This window comes from Botryllus schlosseri, chromosome 7 (assembly GCF_051294905.1).
Source record: "Botryllus schlosseri isolate E-star chromosome 7, Bs_hap1, whole genome shotgun sequence".
NCBI lineage: Eukaryota > Metazoa > Chordata > Ascidiacea > Stolidobranchia > Styelidae > Botryllus > Botryllus schlosseri.
In genome coordinates, this window is record NC_137242.1 from 19,017,875 (window position 1) to 19,036,935 (window position 19,061).

Below are 19,061 nucleotides of genomic sequence, written 5' to 3' on the forward strand. Positions count from 1 at the left end.
AAGTTTTTGTATGTGATGAAATATTCTGCCAGCATGCACTAGTAGAAAAAATCAGGGAGTGTAATCATAGAATCATCATAGAGAATTTTTTCAATTATTTTCGGTCCCAGTGATCCATAGGTCCTACGTCTCCCCCCATATGAATTTAGCGCGTCTCAGTCCGCCATGATGAAGCCTGATCAGCAGGATAATGATGAATATTTATCAGATATTCAGAGCCCCATTTAAATCCGCATCATATGCTGAAAAACATTGATCACGAGTGCACCTGTGTGACACTCTGCGCATCAACAAATTCGCTCATGAAAAAGATCTGATGTACAGAAACAGTGCATAGCTCATAGTGACAAGGTCACCAATTAGTGATCGAAGGTCATCTTTGTCAAAGTCTCTATTCTAAAATCTAAGTTAATTAATTTTGTTAAATTTTGATTTAGGAAAATCTGAACGAAGTCATATATTTATATGAACTGGAAGTTACGGTTACTTTGAGCACCTACAAACATGTTTGCTTAGAGCTCCACTAGCGTGTCATGTGACAAATAGACGTTGCCTGTGTTTATTGTTCAGGCTTGCGGCATATGTGCATTGTTACATCAATGAACACGGTGAATATCACTTGTTTAGATGTTATATGTTCGCACCCACTCATTTCAACGGTCTCTGCCTCTTAAAAGCATGTTTTATTCTATACTGATCTAGTGTGTGACTGAAGGTAAGCAGAATGCCGTCGTCAGATGTGCGCTTGGAGTAGTGTGGCTGAGACCCAGGTTGTATGCACCAGTTACTTGGTGGCGTGAGTACGAATCCCACAGCTGTCAGTTTGTTTCAAAGGTCATATATGAATTCGCAGCTTTGACGATGTAGTTGGAAATGTGACTCTGAGTCGCGAATCAATCCGTATTGCCCTGCAACGAGTCCGAGTCAAGTCAAATGCATTTGAGGTTAATCACTCCATGCCAAGGGTGGGCAAACTCATTAGCTCGATGGCCACATTTAACATCTGTGAACAATCCGCTTGCGGGTCACACGATCGTGGAATTGGAAAACGTAATCTTTGATTTACTTATGTAGTGACCAAAGACATAGAGATATTACATAAAAAATCAAATATTAATTTGATGATACCGCACACGCGTCAGAACATGAACGAGATTTTATAAGCTGGTCATAGTGGTCATGCTCAAAAATCAATGTGTCAAAATTACGCGTGAATGACTCTTCTGTCGACAGAACCGAAATGTGAATCTGTAAGCAGCTATCTGTTCGTGTACTTGTTGATTTTTCTTTTAGTTTAAATTCATGACACAGAAGGCTGACAGCTACGAACCGAAATTGCTAGTATTAATATTACCACCATGAAAATATTTCAATGGTAATGAATAAATTTGATGAATGATGTTGGTACTAGCATATATTACATATACATGGTAAGATTATCCGGTACAGGGAAATTTATGGGCTTTCCTTGAAATGTACTTCCCGTAGCTATACAACCCAAGTCTCGTGAGTTAGCTTCGGACATGACCAAGTTATCGAGTAATTTGTTGTTTCGTGACGTCAAGTAAAGATTATCCCTACCCAAGAGGTATTGGAATCACTCTCACGTACCAGACCAAACTAAAAGGAAAAGTCCTTTCGTCAGAAGAATGCTATTCCAAAACCACTGGGTGGAAGATTGACCTTTTCCGGTCACCTAATTTGTATCGCTGGGCTCAGATTGCAAGTCAGGTCAAATGCGCAGGTCTATTCGACACTATATGGAAACTGGGTTTATTCTGGCCATGCTTCTTTCTCCAGTGCTAGATTCTGGTGTCCCACAAACATGGAAAACGAGGATACTCGGTATACCCACTCTGTTGGTCCATCAGAAAATTAACCATTCAAGAGTCAACAGAGATGAGCCGAATATGAGTATTGCAGTTAAGAATTTCAAGGACAACTTTAAATAGCTACATACTTCACTTTCATCTCGGTAGAATGGCCAAATGGTACTGGAGAAATATATTTCCTTTGTGCAAAAGCACAATTTTTACGCTTGACAGACTGTGCCTTTTTGGTAAATAAAGATCTCGCACCAGGTCAAGTTCGGATTGATCAAATAACTGACGACCGCATGAGGGCTCTTCGTAGTCACATATAACTATTTATTCGCGCTGTGAAATATTTATGCGCAGTGTAAAATTTAAAATAAATGCTACGATTTGCTTCCTACTAGTTGAAATATTTAAGGCTAAGTACAGTAATTTGTGCTTCGATATGGCAATGCTAATGTCATATTCGTAATTAACAATCTTAAAAACCCCAGAAAACACTTTTAGATACTTTGCCTGAAAAATTTATTTTCATTTTGTTGACCAGTGTAATCAATACTGAACCTTTTCAGTGTATTACATTTTGATATGCGTTTTTAATGTCGTTGAGTTATTATCAGTGAAAACGCAGACAGATACGCCTCGACATGCTTCTATTGCAATTATAATGACGTTCGTCGGCTATATAATATCACAGCACAGCTATGCATAAATTTTATCTGAGTGAATCTATATGACTATGCAAAGCAAGTTTGTTTTCCCCGACTGATAAATTCAGTCACTCAAGATAGCAAGAATCACAGAGTTGACTCGGGGCTACTCAAATGGGACCGTAGACACTTCAATATTGACCACACCGGCAGCAAAATGAGCAGATGATGTCATATGAGCTGACATACTCATTGGACGACCTTTTTTGATGATGTGTGCGCATGCACACATTCTGGGATCAGTGAGAAAAATTATTTCGGCCAATTATATGTGTTTGCCCGATATTGTGTATCTCAATGCGTAATGTGTTGTCTAAATCGACGATTTCAATTTAGAGTGTATATCAGTGGTTCCCAAACTTTTTTGGTGTCAGGGCCGAAATTATAATTTCAGAGTACAGTCGGGGCCGCACGAATACCAGAGCAATGAAACGGACCCAAAATAGTCATCAAAATATGAAAATTGGCAGTGTTCCGACCAATCGCTCGACGCCATTGGCCATTGTTATGGTCATTGTGCTGCTGCGCTCCCATTGTTCAGAACAATCGACCCTTGGTGGCTATTTCGGAGTAGTTTTATTGCCCTGGCGAGATTTCATTTCGTATTTTTGGAATCAGTGCGACACTAGCTTTCGGTAATGACCGGACCTATCAAATTATTCGGTCGCTTCGGTCGTGAGCTATAGGACTACCAATTATGTTGCTTCCGGTGCAATTTAGTGAGTCAGCTTTGATCGCCTAGACGCGCGAAAATTTTATGTAATTCATGATTGAATCGGTCAATATGATCGAGAATCGAATATATTTTGCCATCAAGTTTTATCCTCTCTCTGCTCACGTAATCAGTTTTACAGGTAGAGCCGAGGGAGGTGTGTTTGAAAAGGTAGGACCATTCAATAATAATTAAACATCTTCGGGCGTATACCCGTTGGCAGGAACGAAACAGCACTTCGTCAGCCCCCCGCCAAAAAAAATATTAATTAATAAAAATAAAATAAACTTGGTTCTTGGGCTCCCATAGGGTGATAAACCTACCCCTATATACCTTGTCCGCCGTTGCCACGAAACCAGTGTTACTGTCAAGTGGGTCAGCGCGAAAATTTTCGATAATCCATGATAAAATCGGTCAATATGATCGGGAATTGCATATATATTGCTATCAATTTCTTGTCCTCGCTACTCACGTAATCAGATTAACCGGTAGAGATGAGTGAGGTGTCTTGGAAACTGTAGGGCCCGTTAGTATGATTCCGTAACATATTATTTCGTGGCCTCCTGTCTGCTATATCAAAAAAATATAGAATCGCCCAAACGTAGGCTTCTAAACTAAAAGACGCACACCATTTCAAATTGATATCTCTTCCCTGGAATATAATTATTCTCTGTCTCGTGAGGTTCAGATTGCCAAGGCAGTATTTTGTAGATATAACGAAGTTTTCGGTCATCATGAGAGCAGTCCTGTTCGGTCAAGGTTTTCTCGCTGCCGATCGTTCTGACACACTTCTTGGAGTCGCATGTTACATGTCCTAAAACTTAATATGTCTTTGTGCGCCGTGGCGCGGTAATGGCCAACGCCGATATTCCCAATGCCCATTTCTATAAATCTCACGCATTTTTTCTTGGGGATGAGTACCCAAAAATCAAGATATTTGGCAGCATGAAATCACGTCTAGAGTGAAAATTTTGAAAAATATGCATGAATTTTGAAACAATACTCTATAATTTATGCTAATTCACGAAATAATTTTATTCCCCGTTCGAGCTCGCTCCCCCCCCCCCCCATTGGAGGTTTAGCGTGCAGCAGTTATGTTCCTGTCTTTACCTAGTGACGTACCGATACAAGCCGTGACGTAACTATAGCAGTCTACTCACGACTTTCCTGCAATCCTAATCAAAAACTCCAGACTCCAAGCCAAGCAAGTGTGTTTTATAAATATATATTTTGTTTTTTGTCATAACTCGATTTCTTGATATTTTCTGGGGGCCGCAAGAAGGCGAGCTGGGGGCCGCGCTTGGCAATCACTGGTGTATATACATAAGTTGAATAAAAGAGGAGGTTACAAGTGCCTACTCATCACTGTTGCCATCCAACATATGTGAATCCCAAATTCCGCGATTTCGGCATTTTTACAATGCATTTGGATTGACTATTTTCGGTTTGGCAAGGGATCACATTTCGCATGTATTCGTCATTTTTAATATTAGGATATTTTAGTTCGGAATTCCTGATTTCGCAGGCATGTCATTCGTCAGAAATGAGAACCTGAGTTAAGTCTTGTGCTCCTGGACACCCCGAAAGAGGAGTGTATTCACAGGCAATCGCATGATTAGAAAACGTGGTGTCGACCCATAGATTACTAAAACAGGGCAACAGAACTAACATTTTTTGATCGCATGGGACATTACATACTCTTGAAGGAAACTAACTGCAATAATTAGGAATTACCACATACCAAGCATTGCGCGGGACAATTCATCGGCGTCGGCCTTAACGGCGCATAGATCTTTCAATTTTAGGCTCAAAAGTCCGTAATCGATCAAACCTTTCCCAAAACTACCACTGAAAGCTGGCCTAAACCTTTAATCTATATATGTTATAGTACCTGGTAGTCAAGTATTCTGTAGAGCAGTGCTCCTCAACCTGTGGGATGATACGCACTGGTGTGGATGGAAAAATTGCTCTGCGGATGACAAGTGTGGTGCGGATCAGTACGGATGAAAAAAATGGTTGCCTACCTCTGTATTAGATGATGTTCTCTTTTTGACATGACGAAAAGTGTAGGGGGGTGTCAGGGGGCGCAATATTTTCGACCATCCCCAAGGGGGGCGCATGTCCAAAAAGGTTGAGAACCGCTGTTCTACATAGAAAAATACCACAATGCATTGTGACAAAAAAACGCCAATGGTGATCTTATGTGAAGCTGAGATGCATTTTGATTATTTATACGTTATTCATCTATATTCCTTGAATGTGGCATTATTTAATGGCGTTTTGCATCGTTTCAGGACGGTGCTGGCATATTTTCATAATTGGGATGTGGCAACCCTTCTACACACTGTTCAGCGACAGCTTTGGTAGTTTTAGCGGCGATGTACTGAATCAAGGGCTCGTGAATTCATTCTATACAACGTCTGCAGTATCTCAAGACCACTTGACCACTTTCATGCGTGGCATTATGCAATATTTTGTTGACTAAGTAATTCAACACATATGGCGTTATTAGTAATAGCAAGTAGCGCATGTAGCTTGTTTATGACGACATCATTGCTTCGTCATTAATTTACGCTATGTCTTGAAACGCATGTAATAACAGTGATAAACAGATGACTAACTAATGTTATCTGGAGTAGATATTTCCTTGTACGCAATGGGGTATAATGATTTGATAGACTTTCAGGGTTGATACCGACCTCATGATTAAACGCATATCAAAAGTGACATCTAAAAAACAGGATAACCGCGTTCATGTGATGAAATATGGGTCAACGTTTCGTAACGACAAACACAAGACATATAGCTGAGTAACCTTATCATGAACCTCCTTGCAATTCATTGCGTCGTAACATCAATCGATTGGTGTTGAATTGCGACATAACGATGATGTATCATACCGAAAGTCTCAAGACAACGTAATATTACATCAACGATATTCATATTACTCCGCTGTGAAGGAATATATAATGTATGAAGATTGAACAATCAACATTGTAAAAACACAAAGGAACGGAAAATATGGAAAATCCTCGTGGATGCGATAATATATTCCATCCATAAAGTCGGACGCGTATTAACCCTAATACAATGCAATGCCGATTGCTTCCGGTTAAAAATTCAGTTATCGACAATATATAGTTATTGGGACATCCGCAATTAATTCACACCTCTAAAATAGCTGCTAATAAGTTTACTGCGCACTCGTTATGCTAGTTGAGGTGTCGTCCATTTCACAATAACGACAATATATGATATTTAGTGAGAACTTTGTTGACAGCAGCAGCACAGTTTTGTTATATTGATGCGTATATCATAAGCTGGCGTGAGCAAATTAATCGCTCATGTCGCGGATGTGCTGTGTGTAAATCTATAAAATGAAATTAATCTCCATGACTTTTAATCTCGGATGAATCACTTCATTAACCCCGAGCAAGAGATTAAAATTACCGATTGCTAAAACGCCTACGCAAGCGCGTTGCTTCCAAGTGATTACGCACTTCTGTGATATGAGGTCATGAATCGAAGTATAAAACGACAGCTCAGTGACACCAGACGAACTTATTTGTTATTGAAGCCTTCGAGACGTGGGCAACATACTTAGACAGTCGAAGCTCGCTAAATGCCTGTTGTGCACGCGGTCGTTGCCAGAAGAAGACGACATAAGTCTGACAGCTCTCAAAAGTCGATCAGACTAGAGGACACCAGCGCAGTAAGACACAGCTACCAAAAATAGTTACAGTGGTTGGTTCATTAATGTGATATTGTTTGGTTGTTTGTTATGCGTCTTCGAGCAGTTCAGTACGGTTTAAATTCTAGGGTAGTGGATGCGGATATGTTACAGCCTGTATCATAATGGTCAATGTACAGAGCATGGTAGTTTGCTAAGTTGGCGCAAAGCACAGTGCAAACTGAAATCGTGTATTTTGCCGATTCCCACTATGGAGCAGGGTGCGAATCAGGTAAACGGCACTCTCTTGTATCGAATTTGACTTTCACAATCAGAAACCCTGTGTTATATATATATTATAAGCGTACGTGTGGGACCATGACAGATTTGTATTAGCTGGATGATCAGCGCATCATGATAATGAACAGTATTGTCGCTAAGGCGTATACTTGGTACCGATATTGGCATATGCGTATTCCTGTAGCGATTCTTGATCTTACTAAGTCGTTTTGAACTGCGAATTTCCGTTAACAGGGTAACTTCCAAACAGGAGACAGGAGATGTGAGGGTGATGGACAAGGTTTTGAAAGTTTGTGTCTTGGTTTTCTGTGGCGGATGATAAAAAAGGGACTTTTCTAGCTCTATTGTGAAAAGAACTTTGGTGACGTGATACAGTCCAACACACGAAGATGAGCATGACCCGGCTCAATCGCCGCATTGACGAAATGTAATGCTTTTTTCGACTCTAATGGCAATTTCCTCACTGCTACTCGTCGTTATGATGTCATTATATTATGAATTGAATCCAATCCTGACAGTAGTTTCAATTGTATACTTCGCTATTGAGTTGTTGCATAATCGTATTATTATGACTGCAGCCAAAACGAATATTCGCATCCGTCCAATGTATAACACATATGCCGTTTGTTTGCTTGTTTGGTGGTATTCAGAATGTTTTTCGACTGCAATGGTCATTTGCAGCAGAACGATATTATTTATTACGATTCCGAATCACTATGTCTAAAAATACATATTGGTCTGTTGAAATCCTCAGACACATGCATACATATATATCTCGACTCGAAATGAAAGATACACCTAATACCTTTTTTCAGTCTGCACAGTATGATATATGTGTGTTTCTTCATTGTATGTCGGCGTCTCCAAATAGAATGCAGCGGATTGGTATTCTTATTACCAAGAGCCTTGTCATAGTCTATTTTACTCCGTGATATAAATGTGTTTAATGAGCGTGAAAGATAGCTTTTCAATCAGACAATCAATGCGCACACTAACTTCGTTCTTGTCCGGTCTAAGAATGAAAGATTGCCATACAGTTCGCAGGAAACGTAATTGAAACTTCCGCGCATGATGATAATACAGTCATCTATAGACCCAGTATGCAATTGCATGAACGGATTATGAATTAAGCGAACATATGTCTCGTGCGCTGTTGATATTATGCGACTGGAAGAAGCGCAATATTGCTTGTCTTTAAGTTCCTCAAGTCTCCATGAGATTACTCAGCTTGGCTAAATTATGATGTGTGGCACGAACACACGAATATAGCGTTGATCTAATGGCTGGCGGGAGTGAAATATATTCGCGAGACATCAGTCGTGTGAGTATAACTGTGTAGTGTGTATTCAAGAGATTATATTGTTTCACCATGACAGCACGGGCTTATTATCCAACAGAGACATTGCGTTCAGTGCTCTCAAAAGTACGCTTGCGTCTTTTTTATACTCTGACCCGGCGTTTTCCGAAACGAGCTTCCTCAAGACTTCCACGTCCTGCAGCACTTTCAATTGATCCTTCGAATCGCATGGGTTAACCTTCAGAATTCCGTACTTGTTCACGACAAGCTCCGAAAAGACTGCGTGATATTTGCATTCGTACCGGGCCTGTTCGTACAGCGTCCTGAAAACCATGTCTCGCTTGCGTTCGAGTTCGATAGCTTTAGCGGTATCGCAGCATTCCATTCTGTCGTCGTAGGTCGACTCTTTGATTTTCTCCGAGATGTTTCGCACCGTGTAGCCGTATAGACGGCGCCTGTGACTGAACACGTATTGCAGAATTCTTCTGTCCAGCTGAAACGCGATTTCTCCTACTATTCTTTTGCCCCAGTTGTTGCCGTGTTCGTTGTCCATCTTTTTGCTTTGAGGTGGATTTGAGCTCCGGTGAATTGTGGAGAACTCCTCGTCGCTGCTGTTCTCGAAATCAAGTTTCTTGCCGACGAGTTTTCCGTTCACGTTCGGGCTTTTAAGCGTCGATTCTGGATTGATGGATGTCATGTCGCTGTAATCATTGTTCATCATTTGGCGAGAGCCTATTCTGACCTGGCGCCCGCCTTCTTGTGGCCTGTAAAATTTGTGATTCGAAGTATCTCGAACGCTGCGAGCAAACTTTGATAGCATGCACGACTTACTGACGTGTTCGTTAACTAGAGGTAGTCAGTAGCGAAGTAGCCTACGTCTACTTTATCGGAGTACTAAAGTTGGTTTGGCCTAATTGGGCTCAGGAGGCGGTATGGGGGGTGGCGCTGTATCAAAATGGGGTTTCAGTAGAGGGTGCCGTAGAGACATTTGATTATATAGTAAAACAACAGTTCTATAATATATCCCTGAATTCTCATTGCAAATTAACATTCGAGGAAATCTGTCAAATCTCTAAATTTCTCGTCACTCTACACGCGAAATATTTCCGACGATATTTGTAACATGTTTCCATGTAGGCCTATGCAGTGGTTTATTATAATTCATATAAAATTAATTGTGCATAGTTTTAGATCGCCAAATCTCCGTTTAAATACTCCCATCACGCTACCTCAGGTTATTTTCCACAGAATGTTTCAAACTAGGTAGGCGACTTTATCCCGCAGCGAACAGCGCGTCGAAATCGGCACTGGACCACTTTGAGAGCAAGAGCCCTTTGTACATTAAAGATGCTTTGAAACTTTTGGGTCAAAATGATTACCTAAAGATATTTGTATTTGAGAGCTACAAAATCAAATCTTCAGAATATTATTTCTTCATCGTATCATAGAGGATGATACTGTTTAGTGTTGCGACCTGCCACCTTACATGAACGTTTTATAATATGGATTGCTTTGTTTAGAATACATTCATGTTAAAGTTAATCTATGAGATGCCCAGAGCTCTACCAGATGGTTCTTATAACAACCTTGATTTGATCCCGAATATAGAACATTATATATAGCACAATTGAGTGGTCCTCGGGCACGATCCAAGTTATTTCCAATAGTGAAGTCCCTACCCGAAACGACCGACCGGACTTCGAGCTCTTACCCCCTGTTTTTACTACCGTTCCTAATAGTTAGGCGGCGACAGGCCCTGGCAATTGTCGAAGGAGGCGCTGCGGGAAGAAAAGGTAAAGAACCACTGTTTCAGAGTTTAGACTAATTCCACATCCACGTCACAGTTATTGGATACAATTACATACTCTTTGTACTGTGGATTTTGCAAAGTGGAAAGTCATTAAGGAGAAAAATATGAAACGTCCATTTTTGAAATATGTTTCCGTCACTTTTATGAAGGAAATTGGTATAACCACTGGGCGAAAAAGCCCCGTGGCACAATAACTAAACATGTTTCGAAAATTACAGATATTGGTAGCGTGGCGACGATGCCCCCTGCAATTCCGAAAGTAACTGAATCCGCCGAATTATTGAAAGTGCGCGACCCCACGTCCAAATCTAATTTTCGTATTTATTTATTTATTTCAGTACTACACTGACATTCCTTTTTACTTCCACTTGAGAAAACTTTGACTTCTACTTCTAATTGGGTAGAAATTTACGGCGTTTGTTCTACCTCTACTCAAGTAGAAACGATGGCTACTTTGAACACCTCCGCGCTAATGAACTATATATACGCTTATATCAGTTGCTCGCCCTTATTCTGTTCAATTACAATACTCTCTGCTGGGGTACATCGGGATTTCGGCACATAGACATAGCTTCCAGCTGCGCCCAATATTACCCTTCGAGTGGTCTGGTATTGTTAAAATAACAGCACCCTATAGCACATCCGGAACAGTTCCAGAAATCACTGCCACGATAATCTACTTTAGTCCATTCTATAAGAATCCAGAATGGCTGTGGGAATATATTGTCCCTTCCACAAAAATCATATCAATGGCGACTGCCCGAACAATTTATCAGCGGAATACGGCGGTGTATCAAAGAATATACATTGACTCAATATTATAATACTAAGTATTGTCATTTGAAATTACTGTCAGTGGATAAAAGTATGACCGTAAGCGTGCATGGGAGGATACGACTTCCGGAGGTTTGTATTGGTACGAACCTACACAGTGGGGCACAATACATATTGCTAACCTCAAGACGATGTAAATTAATCTCGAATCTCAACGTTAATGCTTCACCCGCATGACCGGGGACAAGGTGGAATGTGATCAACACCTGTCAAATCTGCTGGTGGTGAGATAGCGCAGTGGTATAATCCGCGGCTGCAACACCATCAGCGGTGTCTTACAAAAGCCTAGAGGTGGGCCGTGCTATAAGTCGGCAGTTACGGAAAATAAGAAGAATATCGGCCGGGTGTGAATGACCATAGTAGTCGACAAACACCATGAATACCCCAAAAAACAAACAAACGAACAAACCCGTCAAATCTGATGGAATTACGGTTACGTTCTTACAGACACAACTCAGAGTCACAGGAATATTTTGTGAGAAATTATTTGAAGAGCTTCTTGGAGGTACATAACTTCAGTATACAATTAAATAGTATATTCATATTGAAATGAACCCGAATATTTTCGGCTGACACTCGTCAGGGGTAATCGTCAGCAACTAGTAGAGAATTATTTATGTCGGGTAATTTTCCTTGCACTCCACACGATCCTTGGTGGCTACTGTTAGTGTATAGATAGGTATTAGGGTGACATGGGGCTTAGCTTCTCGGTATTTTGGACAGCTTCTGGCGATATTGTCTCCTATGAAGGTAGCCTATATCAAGTGCCACATTGCCGAAATATGTCGAAAGAGCTAGACCGACCACATAAATATCAATGACGACGTCTCGCAATAAAAAAAATATTATCGGAGATGTCAGGGACATAAATCCAATAATTGGTTTGTCACGCAGAGAATCTCATTTCATAATTAAATTGCAGACTACTCACTCCAGACTAAACGGCCAAATCCGCCATCTCCTTAGAATAAAATGTCACGAAAATGGGCTTTGCGATGCACGCGGAGTCACAGATTCTGTCACAAGTATGACCGTGCGCGGATGAATCGTATTGAGACCGCCAAGCGGAATAAAGTAGGCCTGCCACTAACGCCGGAATCACTACTCATATACTCTATGACCATCGCCAGTCATTTAATGCACGATATCAAGTGGTAGGATAATAATACAAAGAGGAATAAACCAGTGACATAATACAGGCTAGGCTACTGTTAATATTTTTGACGAGTTTCAGTGTATTGGATAGTTATGACTCATGCACACAAGTTGTTACTAAATAAATATCGAGCATAAATAATTGTTCACACCATGTGTCATGTAATGGTGTGAGGTTGGTCATCCTACCGTTTGAATACCACTATGAAATTTTCAAATTATACCTTTGAGGTGTTACGGAGAATCCATCTGATGCCAGAGTGTAATCCGACAAAGATTTGTCGGCAGAGTCGTCGGTGGTTCGTTGAAAGGTCGTTCTCAAACCTTCGGTTCTTTCAACTAAGAAGAGTCGTTAAATATAAGCCATCTATTAGTATAAAATGTCTGTCAATGAAATATATTCGTGATTTTCATTTCTGCGTGAAAACGTTGAACGAACTTTGAAAACGTCGAAAGGAGCATGGGCCGGAGCTGGATTAGATATCCGGCCGGATTTTCTCACATTTGACCGGAGCCGGTTCGGTGCCTGATCAGTACATTTTCTGATACGTCCGGAGTCGGATCAGAGCCGGATCAGTACGTTTTACTAAAAATAGGACGGCCTAACCCTTTTCCACCTTCGAATGATTAGTTAAAGTGTGACGTTCATGGACATAAACCTCATGCTAAGTCCAAGTTGGCAAAATTACGGCAGATAAGGGTTGGGTTTGATGTTTGAGTTCCTAGTGTCCTGTTTGCATGCATTGTTTCAATCAATATTCAATACCATCCTATGAGTAGATAAATATTATCGGAGTCTTTTGGACTGGATCACGGTCATGTCTAGAATCAGGCCGTATAAGAGTCGCACCAGAGTTTTAAATAACAGAATCGGAGTATGGGACCATAGAATTTGTCGATCCGCTCCGCACAAGCTTGCATATGATAAGGTCCTGCCTTACATATAAAAGGTTTGCCTATATTTGCAATGTACTTACTCAAGTTGCTAAGTTACAGACCACCCCACTTCTTCCAAGCAGTATCTTAGGCAAAACAGCTTAATATTTACACTGTGGATTCTGTTAAGTAAAAAGTTGTTTGAGGATATGTTTGCATGGTTTTAAATGAGTGAAGTAGTCGTATTTCGCTCGTGAAATAGCCCGCGTATCACGTCAGTCGAAAATTCCACCTGTAGCGTTATTGGTCATATTGATCAGTCGCAAATTTTGAAAGCAGCCTATTGCGATTACGCGCTAAGAGTGTGCGATCTAAATTTACTTTTTGAAACAACTTGAGTAATTTCCATATCTTGATTTTCCTACTTCTAGCTGAAGTCTTTTTGACATGTATTTTAATGTTGACGCTTCTCCTTGTAGTTGATGAAGAATTTATGAGTTTACTTCGGCTTGAGTGCCAACGCTAATACTTTGACCAGTTCTCCTCTCGTCTAGGCTTACATATAATACACCAGGGGTGGTCAATATTTTTGACCTCGCGGACCTACAACACTTCAAAACAAACGTTGCGGACCTGCTAACCTTCAAAAATCAAAATTTACCCTACATTTAATTACGTGACATCTATGGAAATCAAATGTAACATTGCAAACTTCATTTAAGACTGTGTTTATGATATTAGATATTTATACGTTGTCCTGTGGAAGTTTCTGCAAGACCAAGCTCGCGAAGTTATGTCAGAAACTGTCAGAAACTACTAACTTTATAGTGATTATTCGGTATTCTTCGAAAGTAAGGAGACTTTGCTGTTTGCTATGGTATCTACTATACTGTCAAGTGCCGCTTAATTGCACTGTTGGAATTTAACAAAGTTTGATCAAAAGTCTCCGTAACTTTCACGTATAAGCTCATAAGCTATCGGATACGAGTTGTAGGCTATACTTTTGATGTGTTTCATATAACACTTGCACCATTGTGACGTACTCCCGAAGCGGACTATGAACTCTAATACGACATCGTGCAGAAATATATGTCGAAACTACCGAATCTATTTAAAATTTAATGTTTTATTCTCTCTAGTTAATGGACAATCGTCCAACTTTATGCAATCTCGATTAGAGATATTAAATTCTAATATGTTTGGCACACCGGTGGGAAACTTGTAATTGAGAATCCCTGTAATAAACTCACTAACGTCCGATGTGTCACCTTACGATAATTACAGATGCTACATATATTACTGTCGGTCAAATGAAACATTAGATTAACGTTTTATACGGTCTCAAAGTGGATTTTGCGTAATTTAACATACGTAGCAGGTCGGCCTTCTTCATCACTCTTTCCGCGTTCTCCTTAGCGGGCAGCATCGCCTCGATTCGGCTTTCGAGGCTTCTCTTCTGCAGAATTGTAGACGTCTCCTGGTCGGTGTCATCTTGGTTCTGAATTGTAATCAGCAGAGTACTATTATTATTGATTAATAAAAATATGACACGGTGCTTATAACAAGGTCCTTTGCACCACAAACTAATCAATTTCATCAACCAGCACAAGCTATTTGATTCATTCTGTAAAGTAGGCTACTATATATGCCTAACACATTCACAATACTAAGCTAATTGTAATGAATGACGTACAGATGTAACTATACAAAATCGATTACATGTTGTAAAATACTGGTGTTAGTTAATGAGATGCAACAATGATCCACTGTCTTGGCGAGAAGAATGTGTATTTCGACCAGTGTACCACCCTGATATAGGGGTGTGAATGTACTTGTACACCCTTGGCTCACGAACCCAGAACTTATACCTCAGAGTTATACCGCGGTATAAATCAAGTAAAACATTTTAATCCAAATTATGTATGCACGTAGGAAGGTGAGACCGTATGACCACGATAGAATTCAGAATTAGGATCTGTTTTCGTGCGTCACCCTTTTCTTCACCTTGGGCGTGAATGAACACTCTCGTCGCTAAGATTGCAGCATGTTTGCTAGATAGTCCGATGCTTATCGACCCAAAGGTGTTAGGTAAAAGGAGGCCAGTAACGTAGAGCTACTTTCTATGAGTACTCAATTAGGTTTTGTATACTTTTGCAAACGGGGCATTGTAGACTAACCGCTCATATGTATAAACTTGGACTTCATGCAACGGGACTGTGTGACACCACGATCACTACAGGGTTTATCTAGTTCAGTTCAATCCGCACATAGCCACAATATTCCACTTTCGTTTAGCACGCTATTTAAAAGTCCTTACACGGTACAATCACGGTTAGACTTTGTCATATTGTACACTAGGTACATATATATAGTTCCTTGAGTCAACAGGCATGGAGCAAAGGGCTTCTTTTTGCCGAGAAGCACTCCCGCTCTCTTTACATACATACATACATACATACAAACAATTAATCAATTGGTTATGATTTTAGACTGCATGCTACCAGTGTAGGCTATTTGACATTTTCCCGGCAAAATCACATATTTTTTAAACTTTTAATTTTGTATGGTAGAACGTAGTTTAGAGATATATTTAGATCAATTTCAAGGGTGAGCTTATGCCATAAAGACTGAGCCGGGCCATATGATACTTGTACTTATACCCAAGTATCGGATAGGCCCCGACTTAGCGAATCATAAACTGTGCGAACTATCTATCGCTTGTATCATGATAAGTGATTATAATTTCTTACATGCACCGATTGCAGTAACAGTGACTTCCGATCTATTGTTTTCAAACTAAAGCAAAATAACTGATGACACAATAAATATAACTGCGATTTTCGAAAATAAATTCAATTCCCGTGATACAGGGCTATATTTGGCCCTGTTGTTATGACAATTTCGCACGTCAACGTGTTGCAAACATAACTTCGTTACTGACCGCATGTGCTCGAATACCACTGTTTAATGTTCCGTTGGCTAGTTTTCATTACTTGAGTCAATGAAACCTTTTGCCACCGGCACATTAGCTCGCGGGTTGAGGTTGAGGATGAGGTTAAGATTATTATTGTTATTATGGTGTAAAAGAGTGTCGCTTATCATCAGCAGGGCAAGACGCACCAACAACTTGCAAATACGGACGCAATACGACATTTCGAGAATTAATTTCACGAAATAATTCTGAACTTTTGCCAGGCGGGAGAGCACATTGAGACTATATGCGAATTAGTACAAATATTCAGATCATAAACTATATTAAGCAAACCTTGTTATTGTCGGGCAGAGGCCTGTATGAAGACACGGCTGAATCATCGGTGAGTGTAGCCGTGAAGATGGCCTGCTTGGAACGAGTGAGATCATTTTCGCTGTCGGGTTTCAGAGGTAAGAACGTGGAATCGGGAATTATCCCAAACAGCGTTAATTTCTTCTTCAATTCCTGGTTCTCTTTCTCCAGCTGTCGCCGCATCTCCTGGTAGTCGTTTATCGACTCGCTTGATATCGTATTGGAAGACGATTCCATGATCGCTGCAAACCTTGTCACAATTTCATAATAATGCCGCGATATTCATTTTGAAATGTTGTTCGGGCAATTGTGTCGTCATAGAGACGTTAGGCATGCTTAATAGAAGCTGCGTTGCTTTCTTTATAAGCATTACACAAGACAACCAGAAACGCTGTAACACAGTGTTTGTCAACCTGTGAGATGGTATTCGATGGTATACACCTGTGCGGAAAAAAATTGCGGTGCGGATTAGTGCGGATAAAAATGATCTATATTGTTTTTTACTTTTTCTGTTGTGGAATCATTGAATCATTCAAATAAACTTAATAGGATAGTAAGTACAGTGGCACCCTGACATTCGTCATTGCGACGCATTTCTAAAAACTTTTTGAAATGACGACACATCGGTAATCGTATCTTTTACAATAATTTTGTTTCGCACCAGCCGCAGTGAATTGATATTTGCTCACTTTAGGTATTACGTAACCAAATGATTAGTTCGAAAGCTGGAATAAAGACCTAGCCGTGCAAGCAATAGCACAGGGCTTCTTATCTTATTTTAGCAAAGGTCCAGTTACGGGACTAGTTAATACCGTCATAATACACATGAAATATTTAACAGTCATATATAACATTAGCATACTAATGTAATACTTTACAACTAATCCGGCCGTGGCGAGACACCGTAGTGGTATAATCCACAGCTGCAAGACTTATGGGTAGCGGGTTCGAGTCCGACCGAGGTCGACTCTAGAATTCCTCAAAAGTATTGGAGGTTTATCTTGGCTCCTCCTTGCCATGTCATCCGTGCAAGCGGTGTCTCATAAAAAGCCTATAAGTGGGCCGTGTTACAAGTCGGCAGCTACAGAATAAAAATGAAGAAAAATGGCCTGGTGTAAATTACCGTAGTAGTCGACAAACACCGTGAATACCACAAAACAAACAAACAAACTAATCCGGTAAAGTGACAGCAATGAGAGAAATGTATTATTGTTTTGTTAGTCGCAGCTAGTGCGAGAATTGACCTTTTTTTTTTATTTCTTGCTAGTTCTTTGAATATTCGCTCTAAAGTAGAGAGAATGGGTGGCATACAGTGGTAGAGCCATTCACTTGTCATGCAGATACGAAATTTCATCTTTATTAAGTTAAAGTTTGAGAACGTGGACTCGCCACTATCTAGGGATGAACAGTTGGAACAAAAATCCTGCACTTTGTTTTTCAAAATCGACGGTAATAGAAAACTATGCCGAGACAGATATATGGTCCGGATAAAACACTGAAAAGGTCGTAGTCGGATCACTGTCCGCCATGTGAGTAACAAAACCCCATCACTCAATTGGTCGAAAAGGGCTTTAATGCGTTAGTTGACATCCAAACGAGTTGTCTTCTTGATGACCCACTGGCCTAATTCGGGAAGCTTTGGAGCAGGAAGTTGTGCCTAACTGGTCGGAAATTGCCAGAAATATTCAGTAGCAATTGATAAAGCAGTAGCCTTGTTGGAAATTTGAATAAAAAGCGTTAGCTCACTGTACTTTCTTTATGCGTAATAATTTTCGGCTATCGTTTGTGCGTATGACAAGTTAAGGTAAAAGTAAAGATGGTAGAAGTGCGGATGGCTTAATGTGCTAAGCTTCGGAGCGATACGTTGTTGTCTAACTGGATATATTCAGTATCAGCAGCAACTGAGTCGTTGATGAATTGGTAGCCGTTATACTTGTTGGACATTTCGATAAGAAGGTATTTTCATTTTATATTGGGTTTGCTAGATGAAATCGATTGATAAATGAACGCGCGGAATCTGCGGACTGTTCTCAAATAGGTGCGAAAGCACTACTCCTAAGCAGTGCTGAAACAGTACTTCGTCAGCCACCCCACCCCTATCCCCTCAAAAAAGAAAAGATTGGTCTACCGTGTTCACGTATGCGAAAATTTTTCTTATTCAGGATTGAATTTTGTCCATAATGTTGGCAATTGCATAATTGCTATTAATGTTTCATCTTCTCTCAGCCCATGCGATCATATCTAGTGGCACAGCTGAAGGAGGTGGTTACTTCAGATGGCAAGCGCAAGACTATTTCGTGCCCACGGACAATGGACAATTGTTAATTTGTATATATATATATATATATTGATAGTTTAAGCCAACATGAGCTAGCCATTTTCGGCAAATGTTTTATTTGTTAACACACTACGCGAAGTCGTTTGTTGGCCGAAACTCATTAAGTCTTGGTATGTCGTGGAAAGGCAATGGCCTGCGCTGAGGGGACCCACATTAAAAAGCAGACATTCTATAGCGCACGGCGCGAATAATATTTTGAAGCCGTAGGATGTTTCCCACAAAATATTCTATAATTTATCTGGATTTGCGAAATAATTTTGAG

The 19,061-nt window shown here is 40.3% G+C and overlaps 1 protein-coding gene and 1 long non-coding RNA gene across 2 annotated transcripts; one reads left to right on the forward strand and one right to left on the reverse strand.

The window, feature by feature from the left end:
- Positions 1 to 6,358: 6,358 nt before the first annotated feature.
- Positions 6,359 to 8,522, forward strand: LOC145443149 (uncharacterized). The gene is made up of 2 exons (XR_013916308.1): positions 6,359 to 6,948; positions 7,441 to 8,522. It is a non-coding gene; the product is annotated as an uncharacterized LOC145443149 (long non-coding RNA).
- On the reverse strand, positions 8,484 to 16,735 carry LOC145443147 (uncharacterized). The gene is made up of 4 exons (XM_080321141.1): positions 16,444 to 16,735; positions 14,550 to 14,676; positions 12,527 to 12,641; positions 8,484 to 9,267 (listed from the first exon to the last, which is right to left on the reverse strand). The coding sequence occupies exons 1-4, from the start codon at positions 16,696 to 16,698 to the stop codon at positions 8,571 to 8,573; spliced, it is 1,194 nt and encodes a 397-aa protein (XP_080177267.1). The 5' UTR covers positions 16,699 to 16,735; the 3' UTR covers positions 8,484 to 8,570.
- Between the last annotated feature and the right edge of the window lie 2,326 nt (positions 16,736 to 19,061).